Source organism: Lepidochelys olivacea (genome assembly GCF_965140295.1).
Source record: "Lepidochelys olivacea isolate rLepOli2 genome assembly, chromosome: 8".
Lineage (NCBI taxonomy): Eukaryota > Metazoa > Chordata > Testudines > Cheloniidae > Lepidochelys > Lepidochelys olivacea.
In genome coordinates, this window is record NC_140418.1 from 92,933,805 (window position 1) to 92,950,069 (window position 16,265).

A 16,265-nucleotide genomic window follows, 5' to 3' on the forward strand; every position below is an offset into this window, starting at 1 on the left:
AAACCACTAGCATTTTAGACAAGATTGTTGCAGATCTCTGGTAACTTAAATGATGGGGCAGATTTGACAGTCACATTCAGCTGTGGAGAGAAACTTTAAAAGAGAGGATTCAGAGTAGCAGCCGTGATAGTCTGTAGTCGCAAAAAAAAAAAAAAAGAGTACTTGTGGCACCTTAGAGACTAACCAATTTATTTGAAGTGAGCTGTAGCTCACGAAAGCTTATGCTCAAATAAATTGGTTAGTCTCTAAGGTGCCACAAGTACTCTTTTTTTTTTTTTATAAAGACAGCAGTAGACTAAAAGGAGAGAAGGATAATTAATTTTAAACAGTCTCTCTCCTCCTCTGGGGTGTAAATTGTTTGTAAATGTCTCTTAAACATATAATCTCCATTTTTTAAACATAAAACTTCCTCCTGTGGGACTTTATTTTAGAAGCAGCGATAGCTATAAATGTTTAATCAAAGCACAGAACTGCACAGCCTATCATCAGAGGGCGAGGGATTGCATTAAAGGGAACCTGAGAATGAAGGTGTCATTCTTGTGACAGAGACACACGGAGCAGGTCAGCCTCTTCAATCACACTCTCATAAGCCGGACTGTGATCTGCTGTTGTAAGAGGTGGAAAGGAAACCCCAAAAGAAAAAGCAACAAGATTCTGGATACCACAGATCAAGAGAGTCTGGAGTTAAAACCAAACCTCAAAACAGGTTAAAGCATGAGAGAAGAGTTTAATGCTTCCAGAATGCTGGTAAAGGACAATCCTACTCTTTGTGGATTTAAAATTGCAGTGTGAAACTAACCCAATATTGAGTGATGATGGCAACACTAAGCAGGTAGGGGAGTTTTGCTTCAGATCTAAAGACTGGCCACTTAGTCAAAGCACCTAAACCTCTTTGGTCTACAAGAGAGCCTGGAAACTGCCTAAGAACTAGCTCTGTCCTGGTATTCCCAGCTTCTGTCACATTACAAAACGCACACCATCATAAGCAAGAACTCAACCAGTTGTTTATGTGGGCGGCCTGGATGCACTATACAGGGTGTGTAAGCTATGTAAGCTGAGAGGATATTACACAGGGCGTGAGGGGAAGGGGGCACTGCATAGAAGGGAGAGATCTAATAAAAGGAGCATTTTAAAAGGACACCCTCCTGCAAACCCCCTGAGGAGAGGAAAGGGGACAAGACCCACCCGTGACAGATACAAGCCACGCTGCTAAGGTAGCGAACGCCACAGCGACGGGCAGGGAATTCTAGCGGGCGGGGGGCGTTATACAAGATATGAGCCCACGGGCGAGGGGCAATGATACAGCGCGGGGATCGCGGCCCAGGGCCACTAAATGGGAGGCGGTGTTAACCGGGCGTGGGGATGAATACCCGGGGCAGGTGCACAGGCTGGTGACGGTACCAAGGGGCAGGTTATGCGGGGCGGAGGATACGGGCATCGCTTATGCAGGGCAGCTTGCTGACAGGCCAGAGCCCCCCGCCCGCCCCAAGAGGGGTCAGGCCGCCCGGCCCCATGCTTACTCACCCACAGCATGAGGCTGTCGCAGAGCAGCTGCTCGCTGGGCTTCGCCTCCATGGCGGCGGCGGCGGCAGCCTCCTCCTCTCAGCGCTGGCTGGCTAGCTCCTCTCTCAGGAGCGCTGCGTAACCAACTCAATGCACTAACCTCACTTACGCCTAACACAATGCGCAGCTTACGTGACAACCCCTCCTCCCCCCGCGCTACAGCGCCACGGTCACCCAGCCACACCCGCCCACTGCCCTGGCCTTGACTGACATGGGAGCCCTCCAATCACTAGAAGGGAAGGCGGGGCTAGTGCCAAGAGCCTCGCCCACCACGCGTTTGCACCAATCAGGGAACCCAGAGGCGGGGAGGGTTCGGCCGGGGAGCGAGCGCCGATCGGGGCCGCGCAAGGGAAGCCGGGAGCGGTGCGGGTTGGGGCTCTCAGAGCTGGCCAGCGGCCAGTCCAAGCGGGAGGTTCTGCTTCACCTGGAACAACCACCGCGTCGGACAGCCCCAGCGCGCGCACCACCCGCCCCCCTCCTGCGGCTCAGCCCTGCGCCCGTCAGCCTGGCTCAGCCCTCCTCAGTCACTGCCGCCACCACCAGAGCCCCGCAGCCCATTCCCCTGCCTCTCCGTCTCCGTCTCCCCAGCCGCCGTCCAGCCCCTCGGCCACTGTCACAGCCACCAGCCACCCACCACCATCAGCCCCTCCTACTGGCCGCCATCACCACCACAGCCCCACCGTCCTGGCCCCCAACCCACCAGACGCCACTGCACCTCCAGCTAGGGTGACCCGCTGTCCCGATTTTTGCCTCTTTTTCTTATATAGGCTCCTATTACTTCCCACCACCACCACCCTGTCCTGATTTTTCACACTTGCTGTCTGGTCACCCTGCCTCCAACCAGTCGCCGCCACCACCCTGTGCACACAGGCCCCTCCACCTCGTCACCCACACCACGCCCACTGCCGCCTCATCCACATGCCCTCAGCCGACGCGACTTCGCCCTCCCGTCTCCACCCACGCGGCCGCTGCCCCCGCACAACCTCCCAGCGCCTCAGACACCGCTTTACGCTGAAAACTGGTTCCCAGCATTAACGATAGTAATAATTGTGACAGCCTGGCCCAGTACCACTCTGTATGGTCTGTTGCGGGTGGAACCAGGTGTTTGGTCCCCCATGCTGCCAAGTCAACTTGATCTGTATATAGGCCCATCACTATTTCTAGTTCTAGACTTCAGACATCTTCTTTGATGCTCTTTTGCTGAGATGTGTGGTGCTGCCACCCAGCCACTCTAGATCCCACAATCAGGGTCTAAGATCTGCGCAGGCCCTCTTCCCCTCCAGTTTCTTCTACGTGCTTCCCCAGAGCTCCATCTAGGCTGTGGGCACTCTGGGATTCTAGTTGAACCCCTCTGATGGCAATGTGGTAGGAAAGAAAGGAGCACAAGCTTAGCAAAGAAATATCTTAACCAGCAAAACTTTATTCTGAAAGCACTTAAAAGATCCAGGTCTTTGAAAACAAAAGTCCTAACGTGCACTGTTCCTAAGTCCCCAGTGTAGAAAAACCACTGTTTCTTGCGGGCCAGAAGTTAAGAAACATAATTGATGGCCCCAGATCACAGTCTTGGTGGCTTCTCAGTGATAGTCTTTCAATAAGGTGTCAAGCACCTTTCCTGGGCAGGGCAGCTGTCTGGAATACATAATAGGCTGCTGTCAGGCAAGTTTGGATATGTGGTTAGCCCAAAATACAAAGTGGAGTTCATAATTTGATACAGAGATATCTCACTTTGTCTCAACCATAAATAATAATAATTAGCATTTATCTGGAGCTTTTCCTCTGTAGATCTTGATGAACTTTACAAAGATACTAAAAATCATTGTCTTAATAAAGATAGTGGATTTATGACTTATTACAACAATTTGTATCCACTAACCCCCTTTTTGTCCTGTGACTACCGGGGTGTTAACAGGCTACTTTGTCTTGAATGATCCCTTAGAATACGTGGAAACTAGTTATGATAATTTATTTTTTGACCTTAGCTGTGACACTCTGAATACTTTTTCCAGACCTGAGGAAGAGCTCTGTGTAGCTCAAAAGCTTGTCTCTCTCACCAACACAAGTTGTTCCAATAAAAGATATTACTTTACCCATCTCATCTCTCTAAAGGTTCATCAAACATTATTCCCAATTTACAGGTTGGGATAGGGAGTCACAGAGAAGCCAAGGCCCACATTCTCTAAAAGTAGCCACTGATTTTGGGTGCCAAATTGGAGACTGTTGGACATGATTTTCAGAAGCACTAAGGTTCCTACAATTCCAGTTGATGTCAGTGGGAGCTGTGTATAGTTAGCATCTCTGAAAATGAGGTCGTAAGTGTCTCAAGTTGGGCAAGCAAAAATCAGAGGCCAAACTTTATAACTGTCCAAAATGACTTGTCTAAGGTCATGCAGCAAGTGGCAGAACAGGGAAATAGAAACCACTTCTGTATCTTATCCACTGGACGACACTGCCTTCCACTATACTGTGAACAGAAAATTGGGATATACTTAATTAAAAGCAGAGTCAGGCTGAGATGGTTGGAATTTTAAGAATGAGTGGTGTTACTGTCAGGACACATTTCAGAATAGCGGCCGTGTTAGTCTGTATTCACAAAAGAAAAGGAGTACTTGTGGCACCTTAGAGACAAACAAATTTATTTGAGCATAAGCTTTCATGAGCTACAGCTCACTTCATCGGATGCATTCGATGAAGTGAGCCGTAGCTCATGAAAGCTTATGTTCAAATAAATTTGTTCATCTCTAAGGTGCCACAAGTACTCCTTTTCTTCTGTCAGGACACAGCACTTTTAGGGTGTGGTACAGTCTGGGTGGTACAGTGCAAAAGCCTTGCCCATTGTAACTTGGTTGCAGCAAGGAATAGAATAGTAGTAGCCTGCAATAAGGTAATCTCATGTTGTGGCAACTTGATTAATTTTTTATGTTGCTGTTTCTTGTTCTAATGAAAGTATTTTTAGTTAATTGAAGTCATGATTGGCTTCTTTGGATCCGGACATAACAGACTAAAGACTGGATGTTATGTCTTAGCGGTACAACAATAGTTAAGGTTTTGTTCTGTTGGTATAATTGTTTTAGCAGCAAATAGAATGTTTGCTCAAAATGTAATACAAAATTTGCTTGTTAAGTATTGTTGGAAAAATTCCATACTTGAAGGAGTAAAATATAGATGAATTACTCTAGTTAAGTCTAATATTGCTTCTTATTTCCCCGACAACAGTGCAGGGAGGTCTGAGGATAGTTACAGAGCTCTCATCTCTTTTTCTCTTTTTCTCATCTCATCAATTCTGGATTGTCATTTTTTCCTCTTACTTTTAAAACCTCTCCAAACGCATCATCAAGGATCTACAACCTATCCTGAAGGACAACCCATCTCTCTCACAGATCTTGGGAGACAGGCCAGTCCTTGCTTACAGACAGCCCCCCAACCTGAAGCAAATACTCACCAGCAACCACACACCACACAACAGAACCACTAACCCAGGAACCTACCCTTGCAACAAAGCCCGTTGCCAACTGTGTCCACATATCTATTCAGGGGACACCATCATAGGGCCTAATCACATCAACCACACTATCAGAGGCTCGTTCACCTGCACATCCACCAATGTGATCTATGCCATCATGTGCCAGCAATGCCCCTCTGCCATGTACATTGGTCAAATTGGACAGTCTCTACGTAAAAGAATAAATGGACACAAATCAGACGTCAAGAATTATAACATTCAAATACCAGTTGGAGAACACTTCAATATCTCTGGTCACTCGACTACAGACCTAAAAGTTGCAATTCTTCAACAAAAAAACTTCAAAAACAGACTCCAACGAGAGACTGCTGAATTCCAATTAATTTGCAAACTGGATACAATTAACTTAGGCTTAAATAGAGACTGGGAGTGGATGGGTCATTACACAAAGTAAAACCCCGCCCCCCACTGTTCCTCAGACATTCTTGTCAACTGCTGAAAATGCCCCCCCCAACACCCCTCCCGCCTCTCCTGCTGGTAATAGCTCATCTTAAGTGATCACTCTCATTACAGTGTGTATGGTAACATCCATTGTTTCATGTTCTCTATGTATATAAATCTCCCCGCTGTATTTTCCACTGAATGCATCCGATGAAGTGAGCTGTAGCTCACGAAAGCTTATGCTCAAATAAATTTGTTAGTCTCTAAGGTGCACAAGTACTCCTTTTCTTTTTATAATCAAGTACTCAGCATCACTGTATAGCCCAGAGGACAGATACAGTATTGTCTTCAGCGGCTGCTGTTAATGCTACTCCAAAGACTGTCAGTTTGTAAGGTCTCAAGGGTGACACAATCTGTTCACTCTCTCTTTGCCCACAGCAAGTGAAAATGTTCTCTGACAGAGTTTGGAGAGGAGAAGAATTGAATTTCTAGTCTTGAACTCAATTCTCCTCTCCACATGGCAATAGCTGGTGCAACCAGCTATGTCATCACAGGTAGCTGTATAATAACTGCCCAAACAGATTTCAAAACAACCTGGGATAGATAGACAACACACATTTTGTGCACACTTAGATATATAAAATTTAGGAGCTATTGATTTTTTGTTTCAATGAACAGGTATAAGGAGGATGTATTCACTCCCCATGACCTTAGCTACGATTTTTTTTCCATAGGAATATAGGCATTGCCATCTCTAACAGTCTCTTATACTGTTTGATTTTTACCATTTAATTATGTCAGTTGGTTCTAGTGTATTACACATAGGTTCTTATAGTGCCCTCGTCATCATAGTATCTGAGTGTCTTCCAATAGCGCATTAAGGGTAAAGCTACACTCCAACCTCCCACCCCATGGTAGCAAGTCTCAGAGCCCGGGTTAACTGACTGAGGCTCATGCTATGGGTTAGCAGCATAGCCATTCCCGCGCAGGCTGGAGCCCGGGTTCTAAAACCCGGCAAGGGAGGAGAATCTCAGAGTCTGGGCTTCAACCTGAGTGGGAATGTCCACACCGTTATTTTTAGCCCAGTAGGGCAGCCCTGTGAGCCTGAGGCAATTGGCCTAGGCTCTGAGTCTCACTTTTTTTTATGCAGTTTAGACATACCCTAAGTCAGGGGTCTCAAACGCGTGGCCTACGGGTCACATGCGGCCCGCGGGGTTATTTCCTGCAGCCCGCCAAGCTCCCCTCCCCCCTGCTCTCCGTCCCCCCAGCGCGCCGCGTCCCTGCTCCTCTGCCTAACTCCAGGTGCTTAGCGCTTTCCAGGAGGGAGAGGGGAGGAGCGGGGAGCCACGTGTTCAGGGGAGGAGGTGGAGAAGAAGGGGATGGGGATTTGGGGAAGAGGTTGGAATAGGGGCAGGGAGGGGGCGGAGTTGGGGTGGGGACTTTGGGGAAGAGGTTGGAATGGGGGCGGGGAAGGAGTGGGAATAGGTGGGCAGGGGTGGGGCCTCATGGAAGGGGTAGAGTGGGGCAGAGCCGGGGGCAGAGGGGGTGGAGGGTGTCGGTGATGTGGCCCTCAGGCCAATGTACTAGTCCTCATGTGGCCCTCCTGGTGATTCAGGTTTGAGATCCCTGCCCTAAATGATGTGACTAAGAGCTGTCACATGTGGTTTGTTCTTTCTTTCATCTGCAGTCAGGGGAGAATTGTGTGTAGTGCAGTGTTTTGGTTTTGTAATTTTTTAAGATGTATAAGCGTCTATGTGTTTATATTAGAGAAGGCAAAGTTGAAGAAGAGTGCCTTGCACTTGTCGGTGATGTTTGTGATGGAAGTTCGTTGGGCAGTCTCTGCATGATCCCTGAGATAGCTTTATCTCCTGCCCAGACAAGCTTTACACTTATGATAGAACGTTCCATTGTACCTATAGAGCAGAGGTGTCAACCACAGTCCTAATCTTAGAGCTTTAAGCTATCAATTAGATATGCTAGACCTGGTCCATTGAGCACCTGGAAGATAAGGACTGAGACCTTAAACTTTACTCAGTATTCTGTAGGAAGCCAATCTAAGGAGGGGAGGACAGATCTGTTGTGCTCACTGTAGCGTGTATTGCTGAGGAGATGTGCCGCAGCATTCTGTACTCGTTGAAGTTTCCTAAGGGTTGATGGCTTCATGCCCAGCTATGCTGCATTGCTGTAGTCCAGATGGGAGGGTGATGAAAGCGTCTATAATCAAGGACAGGTCATTGTCTGCCAGGCTAAAACAGAGGGTATGCCTGTACTAGAACTGAAGGTGTAATTTCTAGTTCAGATAGACAAATCCACAGTAGGGCGGATCAAGCTAGTGTGCTAAAAATAGACATGTAGTAGAAGCATTAGGACAGGCTAGCTGCCCCAAGTATGAGTCTTCATGAAACATTAAATATGTACATGGGAGGCTAGCCTGTCCCACTGCTCGCACCACCATGGTGACATGTCTATTTTTGGCATGCTAACTTTAGCGGAGCTAGTGCAGGTATGTCTACCTGAGGTGGAAATTATTAGAGCCCTGCACGGCTACACTATTTATATCTGTGGATGTGGATATCCAGAGATATAAAGCGGATATCTGCGGATTTTCAGGGCTCTCGCAACAATGAGCAAGACCAGCTGGGCCATGGTCAGCGACCAGCACAGGAACCGCAGTGGCAAAAGCAGCAGCTTGTCAGGCTGCTGCTCGCAGGAGCCAGCGTCCAAACTGAGCAGCTCCTCCAGCGTGGCTGTACTGCCCCAGCCCTGCACACTGGGGCAGACACCAGGCTCACCAGCAGCTATCCCTAGGGGGTCATCTGTATATTGCTCATTCTGTCTAGTTCACCTATTGGTTGCATGTGAATATTGAATAGGACTGGACAGAGAATAGATTCTTGTGGGACTCCCCACATAAGAGGTTTTGTGGTGGAGGTGCAGTTTCCCATCACTACTCTTTTGGCATTTCCCTCCAGGAAGGACTCAAACACTTCAGCGCATTCCCTGGGATCCCTGTCATCTCTCACTGCCAGGACAGCAGTAGCTCATGGTCAACAGTGGTGACTGCTGCAGAGAGGTCCAGGAGGATGAGCATGGATGTCTGCCTTCCTTGCACTGACAGCAGGAAATCACCCATCAGAACCACTAAAACTGTTTCTGTCCAATGTCTTGGCCTGACTCCAGATTGTGTTGGGTTTAGGATATTAATTTTTAATTAGATGACATGGTTCATAGTTGTGGAGTTCCCAGTAGTGTTTGGTACCTGGTAATTTCCCTTCTTGGGGCAAAAGAGGGGCATCAATGGTTGCTATTATTAATTATTACTTTATAGAACACAAAGGAATGTCAGGCACTTTATAAAAGAAGACATAGTCCTTGCCCCAAATAACTTACATTTTAAACTATCCTTGATGCAATAACTGAGGAGGCCAGACTGTAGGCAGAGAATGGGATAGGGAAGGAAGAGGGTTACCGCAATATAATTACAAGATTACTCAGTTTAAGGCACTTTGATAATTTTAAAAAGTATACAAATAAAAGTTAAAATAATTAACTCACTTAAGGGAAACATTGCAAAAGAAGGGAGTTTTCAAGAGCTACTTTTCAATGAAGAAAAGGCAGTAGCTTGTCATATCAGAATAGGGAGGGCTTTCCATGCACAGTAAAGCAGCATGAAGAAAGGCACAGAAGGGCTTGCGGTAGAAGGAGAGGAATGGGGCCTTGCTGGTGGAACAGAGGAGAAGGGGGAATAATGTGATGAGACGAGATCAGTTATGTAGAAAGGAACCTAGTTATGTAGGGCTTTGAAGGTGAGGACAAGTTTAAATTTGATCTGATCAATCCTGGAAAGGGGGAAGAAGTACTAGAATGCAGTTCTCAAGCTGTGGATAAGGACCCCAAAGTGGGTCGCAACCCCATTTTAATGGGGTCGCCAGGGCTGGCTAAGACTTGCTGGGGTTCAGGAGCTGAAGCTGAAGCCCAAGCTCCACTGTCCAGGGCCAAAGCTGAAGCCCAGGGCCAAAGCCAAAACTCGGGGGGGGGGGGGGGGCTCAGGTTATAGGCCCACTGCCTGGGGCTGAATCCCTAGGGCTTTGGTGCCCCCACCCAAGGCGGTGGGACTTGGGCAGGTTCAGGGTTTGGTCCCCCCTCCAGGGGTCGTGTAGTCATATTTGTTGTCAGAAGGGGGTCGCAGTGCAATGAAGTTTGAGAACCCCTGTACTAGAGCATAGAGGGAAAGCTGGAAATTACACCTCTTAACATTGTACCCAACCAGAGTGTCATAGTGTGTATATCAAGAGAGGGGGAGCAAATATGGGAGGGGGGGTGGCTGTTAGGAGGCGGGAGAAGAGGAAATGTGCAAATCATGAGACACAGCACTTTAACTTTTAAATATACATAAAATGATTTTGCCTTTCATGAACTATATTGAAAATGATTAACAGTAAAAGTAATGTTTAAATATGTTGGAACAGCTTAATCTCTCTCTGATTTTGTTGTCTTTTTTTCCTCCTCTTCCATTTTATACATACATTTTTCTTCAGTATTTTTTCTAAAATGCTTAGCTTTTCAATGTCTTTGTTTATTTTTCTTTAGTTCCCATCTTCTCTTCTCTTACTGATTATAGATTTGTTCTGTCTGTGATTCTGTTTTTCCCTTGTATTTATTTTGTTCCTCATCCTCCTCTGTCAGTGTCCTTAAGTATTTTTCCTTTAGCTCTTTTAAGATTTGTTCTCCTTTATAATTCTGTTCAGTCTTTTAGCTAATTTCGCCTCGTCCCCCTTTCAATATGCTCACCACTCTTTTCTTCTCTGTCATTCTACCTCCATTCATTTTCCCTTGCAATAAGTATAACTTGCTGGTATCTGTGTTTTCTTAACCACTTTTGCTCTTACTCAAACTTTCCTTCTACCCATCTCTCTCGCCAGCTTCCAGATTTTACCTTCCACTTTGCCCAGGTTCAGCCCCTAGTACACCTGCTTTCTCCAGCCAGCCAGGCCTGATGCCTCTACTGCTTCCTTGTGTTGTTTTCTCCTTCCTTGGGACTGTGCTGCATATGGGTCTTTCTGCAGGTCAGCTGTTCCCATGAATACAAAAGGCAGCCCTGCAGAGAGCTGTGTGGCATAGCAGAGCATGTGAAGAAGGTTGGGGTTAATCAGAAACAGCTAAGCACCAATTCCCCTGCTAAAGTTGAGGCTGAGGAAATGTCTGAAAGTCAGGCAATTAGTTGATTGGCTGTGATAGGTGAGGGCTATGCTGGAAAGCTGTTAAGGACTGTACTTTCCATGGGGAGACTGCGGGAGGCGCGTGGGACTGGAACTGAGTCAAAACGCTGTATAGGAGACAGGGCTGTATAGGACTGTCAGTCCTGTACTCCTAACCCCCCATTAGCTCACAGTCTCTCCTTCAGGATTATTAGGCACTCTGCACATATGATGCGTGAACTCGGTGGGTAGAAACAAGAGACAAAATTACAAATTCAAATGAGTTCCCTCTGCCTGGCAAACTATGCAGCTATGTTTTATCTCCCCAGTGGCTGTTACCCATGTATGCATTCGGGAGACAACAGTACTAGCAGGCTGTAGCTCCTGAAGGAATAGGGCAGTGGGACAAAAGTGATGATGGTAAAGAAAGTACTCTAATCTCTAAGAGAAAAGATACATCCCATTTTTCCTTGGCCATAGACATTGCTAGTAACCTTGGGTGCAGCTCGTGTGATAGTATATCAGCAGATTACGTTTTTTGTGCCAATCACGATTATAGGCACCTTGACCTACTTTAACACTCCAGCTAGGGGGAAGAGCAGTTTGGCACTGTCAGCCATTGCTGTGATTTAACCTTGTAATGGCTCACTTCTCGTGATACCGCTTTTGAAGTCAGCTTTAAAACAAACTAGATATTTCTAGCTATATGCACTTACTTATTTTTAAAAATATTCTTTGCTAATAGATATTTGACTCCCTCAATCTGTATTTTTTCTTTCATTGTAGGGTTCAAGTCTGTTTTAACACCAGCAAGCATCACTGACTTCAATGGGATTCTTGTCTGGGTAAGGATGCAAGATCAAGCTCTTCATGGATGTTTCACTTTTATCTAGTGAAACAGCCTGCATTGTTGCTCTTGATATTAGATTTGACTACAACTGTGCATTTTTTAGTTCATATTTTACCTGTTGGTTGATTGCACACTGACAAAAAACCTACATATTCCGACAATGACAACTTGCCCCGAATCAGGGTGGTATACAAATACATTTTTTTTTTAAATTTGAAGAATGTGTTTATTCTGTTTAGGATAGCTAATGTAGCTATATACAGGACTGGAGATACAATAAATTCGTCTGTACATTTATGTAGAAACAGAAAATGTAAAAGCCAAACAGTGACACTTGGTGGCCAGTTATGTAATTTACAGCCTCCTCTTCCCCGACCCCCACCAGAATATATTTGAAAAGGTTTAAAGACTAGATGAAAAATTATCTATTTCCCAGCCTTGCTATCACATTTGGTAACTTGGTTGATGTTAATTACAATGCTATGCACTTCTCTGGCATTTTTCCAAAAACTGAAAGCCACACTACATATATAATTAAGTAAGCCTCACAACATCATGTGAGGTAGATGTCATGGATGCACATGCTAGAGAATAACGAGTTGATTTACCTAAATTCAAGTAGTGAATCATTGGTAGAGTTGTGAATAGGTTAAGAATCCTGATTCCCAATACCTGCTTTAACCACTAGACAACATTGTCCCTCCTGGTCTTCCATATGTTCTCTGAATTTGCCCTGGCAGATAAAATCCAACTTCCCTTTGAACCAAACTCTGCCTAAATTGGAAGCTTTGATATTGTCATCATTAAAAAGGCAATGTCCTGTTTTGGCCCCAAATTTGACCTACTTTGAAGTTCTTATAATCAGATGAAGACTGTTTTGCATAGCTGAATTCTTTCTGTCTTTATTTCTACAAACTTATTCCACCACTGAAGACAAATATGTAATTATTCTAGTGTGAAGGCATGTCATTTGACTGGGGCCAGGAACTAATTTCCAGTCTTTTACCAGACATCCTACAGGGATCTCTTTCTTAGCTGTTTGGTGTGGCAGCAAGGGATCCCAGAATCTGCAGTCCGTTTGTACTCAGCATTGCCTTGTGTGTGTGTTGAGTAGCATGAGGAGTGGTCTTGTAATTAGGACTCTGCTTACTTGACTAAGACCAGACTCAGTGAGAGAAGCACCAAACACATCCACAGCAGCTGCAGGAGTTGCATATGTTGTCTGCCACTTGTTGAGTATCACTGTTCTAAACAGCAGCTGGAAAGTGGTTCATTTTATTTTTGCTTTCAAGCCATAGCTTGGCACTTTTTTGCTATAATATAGCAGTTCCCAAACTCTGGGCTGCTGGAGGTTCATGAAACATTTGGTGGTGATCTGAAGATAGCAGTTGGTCATGTGGTACTGGGTCTCCTACTTGCTTCCAGCTGAGAAAACAGATGGGAAAGATGAAATACAAATCAAGAGAAGATGGCCTAGATATCTTCACTTATGTGAACCCCACCTCCCCTCAAAATAGTATAGTACCATCTTTAATGTATGTAGCTACACAACACCCCTGTGAGGTAGGGAAGTACAGTTAATACCATTTTACAGATGGGGGAATGAGATAAGACTAAGCGACTTGCCCGAGACAACAAAGGAAGTCTATGGCAGAGCAGGGAATTGAACACAGGTCTCTCAAGTCCTGGGCTAGTAGGCAAACCTGGAGACCATCCTTTCCCTCCCATTAACAACATCACAAACTTCTTTTTTTCAAAAAGAACACAACACATATTGCATTAAAGACAAGAATAAATGCATGAAATTCTTTCCCAATATTTCTCTCCCTCAGGTAAGCACCCAAGGGTGTATGTGATTTTGAATGGGAGTAGAGGTAATTTGTGAAATTGGAATAGAAGGGACGGTAGATAGAGTTACCATTACCTTACATGGGCATTCCTTGCAGATTGGGAAGGATAAATGTAGCAGACGAAACAGTTATCCCTTGCCCTCCTCCCTGTCTAACTCCCACAGGCCACTCAGGAAGGGGCTTCTACAATGTTGGGGAAAGGAGGAGATAATGCCACAGAGCCAAAATTCCCCCCATCCCTCTAGACCCCTAAGACAGATGTGCCAAATTTGTGTTCCCTCCACGGAGAGAGGTAAAGGGGAACAATCTGTCTCACACATAGGAACCTTACTAAATAAAAGGCTGCTTCCACCCAGAATGTTCCGACTACATCTTTGTGCTTGTACCTTTTTGGCCTGTGGGAGGTACAGCAGCAAAATAAATTATTAACTTTTTCAGGAAATGATCAACATGGATCAGCTGAATGAAGCACGGCCTGATCCAAACAAGTGTTAAGAGAGCCATCTGGGAGCACTGCAGTAACTTTACAATTATAAAATATTTACACCTGTACCATATTTCAACATGCTATTTCCCCTTCCCCCCTTCACCCCCCCAACCCCCGGCCTTCTGACTGTAGCCTTCCCTTCTGTTCCTTCCCCTCTTTTGGTCTGCTTGTTCCCCTCAAATGGCTTGTCAATGCTCATATCTACGCTTTTCTATTTCTGGCTTTTTATTTACTTTCTTGTTGATATCTCTGCTTCTATTTTGGTGCTCATTCCTTCCGTATCTTTTTTTCTGTGTCTGAGGTCACGAATGAAAAAGAATTTGATAGTTGCAGCCTTGTCCCTAGCTGATGTTAGTTGACTTCACAGAACTGCTTACATAACATAGGACTACATTCACTATTTTTAATCTTTCCTATGCACTAAAATTTGATCATTTGCATCAGTGACAAAAACCCCATCCTCTGGGCACCAGCCTGATCTGTGCAAGTGCTGGTAAATTATTCTGCATGACACACAATGGTCTTTTAGTGAGATTCAAAGGGGGCATAGAGACAAACAAACAAATCTAAGTTCCCAATTTCAAATCGAGACATGTTTATGTACTGGCAACAACATTCAGCACTTTGTCCCTGATCCTGCAAAAGTTTATGCACATTGTTAACTTTATGCACTGTGTAGAACCAATTTCCATTTAAATCAATGGGACTACTCAGTGCATAAAGTTAAGTCCAAGAGGGTTGATTCCAGTCTTTGGTGGAACAGAATAGATTCCAGAGCAACACACATTTCATAAAAATGGTTTTTACTTTGGCTCTAGAAAGTTTGGAGATATTCCTATTGTTGTATACCACCTTCCTACTTACTGGAAAAGAATAACTCTAAAAGGACACTTCCTTTCAGGAAATGAAGTTTTGCAATGTTACCTTTTAACAAACTCATAGCTCATACTAGATTGGGACATAGAAGATGGCATCATTTACATAATGAATACATAAAATTGGCATATTTCTGCCAATTTGGGTTCAAGATTTCATCACTCTTGCACACTAATGTCTTCATCTTTTATTCTTTTTAAATATTGTGTCATGAGTTTGCTCAAGCATTTTGACCATACTTTTATCAATGCTTGAAGGTTCCCTTGATATAGCCTATTCCAGGGAGTGAAATAGCCAACTTACCAGCTGCAAGAGAGGTCGCTGTGGGGATCTATTCTAGTTATTTATTCAAATCTATTGTATCAATATTTCTAACAAAAAATGTTTGTGGAAATGTATTATTTTCATGGCAAAGGCTCCAGTTGCTTAGATTTTACCAGCAGGCTGGTATGTTGCAAATTAAATGGATACTTTTCTTGCTTGCAACATCCACTTCCACTGACAGCTGGTACGTCATGTTTTGCTCTTGCATGGAAACCAGGTTAATAGCTGCCCTAATAGCTAAGATTTTGCTTTCAAGCAAAATACTGTAAGGCCTGCCTGTGTACATAGCAGTCAGCACTCTCCACTCTCATTTCCCAGAATGGAACTAGGTCACATCTTGGACACATGAGAGGCTCTTTAATACAAAACTCCATCTCCAACATAAAACCTGTTGGTTGCCATTGCGCTGACCTCGACCCAAAGAATTACCAGGACAAGTTATTCCACATTATTACACTTTTTGACCCTAGTTTTGTTACCTAGGATCTTATTTAAAAACCCTGATGTAGAAAAGTAGGAACTAAGGTCTTGATATTGCCTGTGAGTGACTTTACTCATGTGAGCAGTCCTGTTGGTTTCAAGTGCCTTGGTTTACTCAAGTGAGTAAAATAACTCAGGCACATAGGTTTCTGTAGGCTCAAACCATAAGGTAAAAAACAAGAAGTCCATCACTGTTATCACTAGTTTCTTTTGTTTGTATCTTGGTGGTGCTTAGAGGCCCTAATCAAGCATCATCAGGACCTTTTTGTGCTGGCTGCTGTACAAACCTGTAATGAAAAAGGTAGACTGTGCCCTAAAGAGCTCACCATCCAGATTTGTGCCAAGACACACCAGGTTAACAAAATAAATAGGAGGGCTGGGAAACTGGAGGATGAAGCAATAATAAAACAAGCATGTTTTTGCATAATGTCCCCGCTTGCTACCCACCTAGTGGTTATCAGCTGGCAGTCATGTTTTAACTGTTGATTTGGTTTTAATATACATACCACTTTACAGGGTTTTCCTGTCCCTAATCTATGTATTCAGAGTACATTCTGTAGTAATGAGAATGAAGGTTTGCTTGCCTCTAACTATACCCTAGTGGAAGGATGGTATTTTATTCTAAACCGGCAGCTAAGCAATGAAGTGAAAATGTAAGAGGGAAAATTGAAACCAGGAATTCCATTCTAATATTATCAATTCCAAGTGTCTGCTGGGATCAAAAAAGGGGGAAAAG

The 16,265-nt window shown here is 44.7% G+C and overlaps 1 protein-coding gene across 1 annotated transcript in view; it reads right to left on the bottom strand.

Moving 5' to 3' along the window:
• The window catches only part of HOOK1 (hook microtubule tethering protein 1), a 55,933-nt gene extending 54,273 nt beyond the window's left edge, over window positions 1-1,660 (bottom strand). The window contains exon 1 of the mRNA XM_084636134.1: window positions 1,525-1,660. Coding sequence (XP_084492260.1) covers window positions 1,525-1,575 — 51 coding nt within the window. The 5' untranslated portion in view covers window positions 1,576-1,660. The remainder of the gene's footprint in view (window positions 1-1,524) is intronic.
• Window positions 1,661-16,265: the final 14,605 nt, after the last annotated feature.